The 7,732-nt window shown below is 42.6% G+C and overlaps 1 protein-coding gene across 2 annotated transcripts in view; it reads left to right on the forward strand.

The window, feature by feature from the left end:
• The window catches only part of Enpp3 (ectonucleotide pyrophosphatase/phosphodiesterase 3), a 74,769-nt gene that overhangs the window by 48,708 nt on the left and 18,329 nt on the right, over nt 1-7,732 (forward strand). For both annotated transcript variants that reach the window (XM_010639120.3, XM_010639119.1), the window contains 2 exons: nt 3,535-3,622; nt 4,262-4,440. In XM_010639120.3, the coding sequence (XP_010637422.1) occupies nt 3,535-3,622; nt 4,262-4,440 (267 nt within the window). The remainder of the gene's footprint in view (nt 1-3,534; nt 3,623-4,261; nt 4,441-7,732) is intronic.

Genomic DNA, 7,732 nt, shown 5'->3' on the forward strand with positions numbered 1-7,732 from the left:
TTTTTTTTTTTTTTTTTTTTTTTTTTTTGGTACCGGGGATTGAACTCGGGTCCTTGCAAGGCAGGCCACCGAACCGCTGAGCTAAATCCCCAGCCCCCAAGACTATTTTCTTTTAGGGCTTGAAATACTTCACTCTATGCTGTCCTTGACTTGAGGATTTGTATTGAGAAGTTTGCTGTGATTGTCATTGGCTTTCCTTTATAGTTCATTTGTTTGTTTTCTCTAACAGCTTTTAATATTCCATTCTTGTGTTGAATTTCTGGAATCTTGACTATTGTACCTTGGTGTAGTGTTTTTGTCTTTGATTATGGCTAATTAGAGTTATATGCCTCACTTATCTGTGTCAATTTCTTTTTCCCTGCATGGGAAGTTTTCTGCTACTTCTGGGAACAGATTTTTTATGTCATTTGCACTATTTCCTGTTTTTTCATTGACTCTAATCAATCTTATGTTATTCCTTGCATGGTCTAGCAGCTGTTGAATTGATTGCGCATGGTCCACTGTTATTTTTAAGAAATCTTTTTTTCATTTTTGCTAACTGCAGTCCTGTCTTCCATATCTGATATTCTGTCCTCACATTGGCTCATTCTGCTGCATGAACTTCCAATGGAATTTTTAGTCTTCTAGGTATCTGTTTGAATCTGTCTCATGGATTCCACTGAGTATTCATGGTTTCCATCATTTTCCCAAGCTCCTCTATATTTTGCTTTTTGTTTTTTTGTTTTTTGGTCTTTATCTGCTCTAGAGTCACTAACCATGTCTTTCATTGTGGTCACCATCTCTGTAGTTATCTGAGAAATTATTTCTGATTTGATTTTTTTTCTCAAGCCTCATTCATCTGCATCGTTACTTCCACTGTTGCTACTTCAGAGAGTGGGTGGGTGGCTTTCACCTTGTTCCAAGTCCTGGTTTTGCCTCGGGTGAGCTGGAAGCCTGGGGCTTCGTCTTACTTCTATGTCTTCTCATTTTCTGTTTTGTTTCAGTTTCATTCCTGGGTTGATGCTAGTAAATTGCTTATGGCAAGTAACTTTATTGCTATTCTTTAGAACCCTTAGGAAATGAATACTTCTCTTCCAGATGTAGATGGCTTTTGGGCTTTTGCAAGATCCTACCTCTTCAATTTATTGGATATGAGAAGTTGCTGCCTGTTTCACGTAGCCCTTGGTTCTTTGGCACTGGTCTGTAGTATTATTTATGACCCTTAGGCAATGAGGTCTTGGCTTACCAAGAACAACTGGTCAGAACAGTATGTCACCTTGGCTAAAAAGTAGTACAGTCAGTGATAGCTACAGCATCAAACACATCCTGGAAAATGACAAACTGTGTTGACGATTTCTTTCCCTGTGGTAACTATTAATTTACCCCCTTATTTATATGAACTAGATCTGTGATTATATGGCAAAATCTAAAAGCAGAAAATTGTATATAGTAAATTGTATAAGATGCCCTGCACATGGGGATTATATCCCCAGGAGAGGAAAATTTGAAAGTGTTTAGGGGGAAAAATAGAGAAATAGAAAAAGAAGACATTAGAAGCAAGGTTGGAAGACAGAGGTTATGAAAACTTTTGGGAAACTGGTGAAGGAAGAGAAGAGAGAAGGAAGAGATAAAAACAAGAGCAGAACAAAATAACAAATCTAGAAACAGTGTTCAGATTCATATAAAAACAAGAACAATCAAGAAAAAAAGAAAAGGAAAGAAGTGTCCACTTCCGGATGTGTCTCTGCTGTCACTGGTACACAGAGTGGGCACACAGATCTGTGTTGATGAATTGCAGTAGGCCTGCACCTTTTGTTCTACTGAAGCTCAGGTTGGTTTCTTTCTGTGAGATTGGAACCTAATTTGTTCATCCTATAACACTTTGTGTACCTCCTGTTGGCTTGAGCTTGGCTCCTTGACCTCTTGCTGACCTGAACTCGGCTCCACCTCACCCTCATCGAGCCAGCCTGTAGCTGCTCTGAGTTCCTAGCGATCAGCCAATCGCCCTCTTCTGGGGGACATCTGAACCCAAATAACTCACCAGCCACTGCTGTGCATTGCATCCACCCCTCTATGATATTCTTTCATGGAGGCCTCTAGGGTGACCATTAGTCACTGTGGGTCTGCACAATCGGTCCTCCCATACAGTGGGTCAGGGCTCAGTGTTAAGTACCACTTGCCACCTCCCTCTTCTGAGCTGAGGTTGCTCTCTTTGCTCTCTCCATAGGCTTCATCCTCACTTAGATCCTTGCTGGGTCCCAGGGACCCACTTCCCTCCTCACATTACTATTTTCCAGAGTCTGGACTCAGAATCTCAGAGAGGCTGTTTCTCTGCTGTTTACCACTCTGCCATCTTCCAGAATCTCCTTAGAAATTTAAAACCCATGGAAGTTGGTGAGGTCTTCAGGGATGGAGTGTAGCTTGTAGATCAAGTACTGAATGTGGGACACTCCTATTTATTTGGAGGTGTTGAGGAGAAAAAGGAAAGAGAGCTAGACCCAGAAGCTCAGGCAAGGAAGAGAGAAAGACCAGGAGTTTGAGGAGGAGGAGGAGGAACATATACAGAAAAGCCCATGAAGGAAATGCACTGGTGCTGCCTCAGGCAGAGCTTTCTGTTTTCTGCAACCCAATTGTCTTATCTAGTTTCATTTATCACACTCACACAAATATACACACGAATGTGTATTAGACTGTTCACGAACACACCACCTCAGCATTGTCATGGTGAGTTGTATCCTTTTGTAAATATTTGAAAATTCTCTAGAAACAGATTTTTCTATTATTTAGAGTGCTGTATGACAATTCATGATTGCAAGAAATAACCTATGCCTCCAATTCATTACTGATTATCTTGGAGGAAAAAAATTTATATGAAGCTGCTAACAAAAAAGAATGCTTATCTACTTTTGATATTTTTCTTCTAGTTGATTACAATTTCAAATAATTAGACTTATTATAAGTAATACAAAGTGAGAGTGAATTAAGTAAATACAAATCTACTTAGGTCTCAGCCAGGTACAGTGGCTGATGCCTGTAATTCTAGCCCTCGGGAGGCTGAGGCAGGAGGATTGCCACATTTGATGGCAGCCTGGTGTACATAGTGAGTTGAGGACTCTATATATAATGATACCCTAGCTCAAAAGAACAAAATAGCAGCAGCAACAACAGCAAAACTATACTAAAGGTCTGTATTGAAAATGTAAAGGAAGTCGTGCAAAACATCTTTGAGCAATGAAACGAACAGTTTGGCAAGGTAGATGGTGCTATTTGAAGGTGATTGTCCATTTGTGGTTGAAAGATGGTGGTGTGGGTGGTCCACTCTCTGTGTCCCCCAAGTCTAATGAAGCCACTGGAAACAGAAGTCAACCCGACATGGGTTGTATTGATCGGCACTGGGACATCCCAGGGGAAACAATTTCAAAGTCATTTTCCAATCTTGAGAGAAATCCTTACAAAGGCCTAAGATACTGGCGGGAGAGTCAGCACAGGAGCTTCTTCTATGCTTATCTGTGAGGGTAGATGCTACAGAGTCGTAATATGACCATTGTCTCCTAGGCTATCTTTTTGGCACATGGACCCAGTTTTAAAGAGAAAATGGAAGTTGAACCATTTGAAAATATTGAAGTCTATAATTTAATGTGTGGTAAGTATACATGAATACATTTACAAGCAAAGGTCTTCTTTTTGCTTTAGTAGGAATGATAAACTTTAGATCTTAGGAAACCAAGTGTTTCTATTCATTACTATATGGTAGTTAAATTTAAGAAAATTTAGCAAAACAAATGAAAACTTCCAGCTTTTCAAAATAGGATAAACATGGCTAAAACCACAAGCTTTTTGTTTGTTTTTTGAGACGGGGTCTCAGTATGTAGCGGAGGCTAGGGTTGAACTCATTATGTAGTCCAGACTGGCCTCAAACTCATGGCAGTCCTCCTGCCTCAGCCTCCTGAGTGCTGAGATTACAGGCGTACACATCACATCTGCAGAACCATCCTTTGCTTAAACAAAGTGATTGTTTAAGCAGTGAAGCTTTTCTCTGCGGGAACAGAGGAAGTTCGCCAAAGTTCCCATGGCTCATCTGTGAGGAATATTCCAAGTAGACAGACGAGATGCGAAGACTGAGCTGAAAGCCAGGGAGCTGAAGGCTTGTGCAGTGCTTGAGTGCATTATAGCAGAGTTTATCAAAGAAATGCAACCAGCAGCTCTTTAGTTTTCCCCATCTCCTGCGTGGGAGTTGTTGCCTTCTAATTTAAAGCTCCTTGGAACTTATTTTCCGAATCAGATCTTCTACATATTCAGCCTGCACCGAACAATGGTACTCATGGTAGCCTGAACCATCTTCTGAAGGTGCCTTTCTACGAGCCGTCCCATCCCAAGGAAGTGGCCAAGTTGTCTGTTTGTGGCTTTATTGCTTCGCTGCCCACGGACACCCTCGACTGTTCCTGCCCTCAGCTGCAAAATGTGAGTAGCGACTCTGAACGTCCACAACAATGTAAAGGTGAAGCAGGTTTGTCAGCAGCGAGCTGGCAGTCAGGTTTGTGTCCTGGCTCAGATGTTTACCAAGTAAAGATGTGTGGCGTCTCTGAACTTTTTCTGGAAGTAGAGATTGTAATGCCTAAACTGTCAGGTAAGTGCATGGTTTGTACACTGGGAAGCACAGTTTGGGAGGAATTTTTATTCCATTGTGAGGTAATTGTCCTCAACAATTCAAAATATTAATGTTGGCACTCTCTTTGGTTTCCTTCCTAGCCCAATCTTAACCTTTAAAAGCCCAGATAGATGGTCATGCTTGCTCAGCTGTTTAGAGCCAACATAACTGAGAGGATGCAGAGATGGGAACCTGGGGTTAGGCAGGGGTAGGTGTTTCGGGTACTTTTAGGTAGCGGTGGAGAATCACTGTCAGGCACGGCTACAGCACAAACAGTGGATGCTGGGTAGGTCTTTCTAGTATCTCATGCCATGCTGAGTTCAGAAGTAGGATTTCAGATCCCAGAAGACTCTGAACAAAGCCCAGTTCCAGTTGGAGGATCCCCAGGACAAGGAGTCAGAACAGAAGCTCAGAAATACAAAAGGCAGCCGCACCATGAGAATCAGAGGACCCGGGAGGTGTTAGGATTTCAGAAGGAAACCAGAGCCCAGTTATCAGAAGACCATGAAGCTAGAATGAATGTCAGGGACATCTGATGCCAGGTTGAACAGGTGGTTGTTGAGCTAAGTAAACACCTGCTCCACTCAGCATGTGAAAATGAGTTTTCTTAGTGGGAAGAGTCAGTGGTGACTTTGCAGTCTTTAATCCTAAAAATAACATTACACCTAGGTGTAAATAAATATTCAACCAAGAGAGGTTTTAAGGGAAAAGTCTAGTAAAACTTGTCAAAAATGGTAAATCCATAGCCGCAGTCGGAGTAGGGATGTGCAGTTCCTACCTCTGTTCCACGTGACTCCCACGGCTTCCTTCCTGCCGCTCCGTGGCCTCAGTGGAACTGACAATACATAAGAACAAGTAGAATGAGTGGGCCTTTATTTCACATTCAAGAGACAAAAGAAGACTCAGGGAAGGGTGAGAAGTTGCCCAAGGTCATAGAAGCTCGGTCTGTCTGACTGCAGACTTGGGGTTCTTCTCAGGAAGGAACGCCGCCAGCCACTCAGTGTGGTCTCAGAGCCCGAGTGGCCATCGCTCGAAAGCTGGGTGGAGTTAAAGAATCTTGGCTCCTGCCCTGGGTTTATTGAATTATTAGAATCTGCACTTTAAGAAACCTCGAGCAGTTTGTGTGCATATCAAAGCATCGGGAAGCACTGGGATGTAGCTCTCTGTGCGCATCATCCTCCCGCTACTGAAACGAAATACCTAATGCCTCCGGGGTCGTGGCTCCGACATAGAAACAGCACGGTGGGAGATCACGACTGAGCTAATCTGCTCATGCCATGGTGGTTAGGAAGCGGAGAGCAAGGAGACAAACAAAGGACAAGAGACAGCCTTCTAGGTCACAACCCCAGTGACCCTCCTTCAAGCTCCTACCACCTAACAGCACATTTAGCTACTAAACTCAGCAGTGGATGAATTCACTGATGAATATAGCACCCCCATGATCCAATCACCTTCCAAACACATATTTTGGTGGTGGGGGGGGGACATTTGGCTGTAAAAACCGTAACATTCCACCCCTAGCCTGCACGGATCCATCTCATCTGCTTATGTGCAATGCATTTGGTCCATATCTAGTAGTCACCAAAATCTTAACAAAATCTTCCTAAAAGTCCAAGTCCAAAGTTCTCTCTGAGACTCAAGGCAGACTTTTAGATATAAGCTCCTATAAAAATAAGAATGGGAGAACCAAGACCTGTCATGTAGAGGTACAAGATCCCAGTGATGAATGTAACTGTACTGTATACCTAAAATGTACCGATAAACTCAATGAGGAAAAACAAATCAGAATGAAAGTTAACTACTTCCAAGATATAATGGCACAGGGTAAAAATTCCCATTCCAAAAAGGAGAAAGAGGAGGATAGACAGGAATGGGACCAAAGCAGGACCAAAATCTTGGCGGGCAACTGCTAATCTTGTAGTTCTCCTGGCCAGTACCCGAGCCAGGCTGTGGTGAGATTAAACTCCAGAGGGCTTTGGCAGCTTCACCCCTATGACCTTGCTAGTTGCTACTCACATAGCCTCTCCCTTGAGCTGTCTCCTCTTCCTGCCTGAAATTCTCCTCGGCAGATGGTCCACATTGCTGGCATCTCTAATTTTCTTGGGTCTTTACTACACTTTTAGCTTCCGTCTCACAGCTTCACGCATTGCCCTTTCAGGGGCACACTGAGTGGCCTCCCAGGGCTCTGCTGAAGTCTCAGTGTAAAACTCCATGACCTCACAACTCTTGTACTCCGCATGTCTGAAAAACCATGGTGTAGATGACACCAAGGTCTGCTGTCAATAGCAGTACTAGCTGGATCCCCTTAGACTGTAAATGTAATGGCCTCTGAGTGCCTAGATGGCTGAGCGTGGTCATGATGTAATAAATCCCATGAGCCAATTACTTAGGTCATCTTTCTTTATCAGGGCTGCCTTTCTTCATCAGCTCTCTTACTCGTTTGCACCTTTAAACCTGTGATGCATTGGGCCTTGCTGATTTTTTTTTTTTTTTGGTACCGGGGATTGAACTCAGGTCCTTGTGCTTGCAAGGCAGGCCACCGAACTGGTGAGCTAAATCCCCGGCCTTCTTGCTGATTTTTGAGGTACCTTAAGCCACTTTTTTATTATTAAGTTTATTGGTACTTTTTAGGTATACCATACAGTTACATTCATCATTGGGATCTTGTACCTTTACATGATGTATCTTGGTTCTTAGTTTTCCCCATACCCCTACCCACCTTTCACCCCCTCAGGCCATCTTTCTTATTATCTTGAAGCAAAATATTTGGATTATTTTTGATGCTAATCATTTCAGCAACCATACTCTCCTTTGCCCCAACTATACAGGCAAGTGCTTCCTTTCTGGTAAGACTTTATATCATTTGGCTCTGCATTTTGCTCCTGACACTCACTGTAGAACTAGCTAAATTTACCCATCAGTATCCATGCCACAACCTGAACACTGAGCTGTCTTGAAATTTCCTTTACTAGATTAAGTAGTCCACTGCCTTTAAGTTCAGCCTACACAAAGCCTTAAGACATGAGTAAAATGTACACAAATTTTCTGCCTGAGTTGTAACACACATGGCCTCCAACTTTTTTTTTTTTTTTTTTTTTTTTTTTT

The sequence above is a fragment of the Fukomys damarensis genome, unplaced genomic scaffold, assembly GCF_012274545.1.
Source record: "Fukomys damarensis isolate Sample0158 unplaced genomic scaffold, DMR_v1.0_HiC HiC_scaffold_14, whole genome shotgun sequence".
Classification (NCBI taxonomy): Eukaryota; Metazoa; Chordata; class Mammalia; order Rodentia; family Bathyergidae; genus Fukomys; species Fukomys damarensis.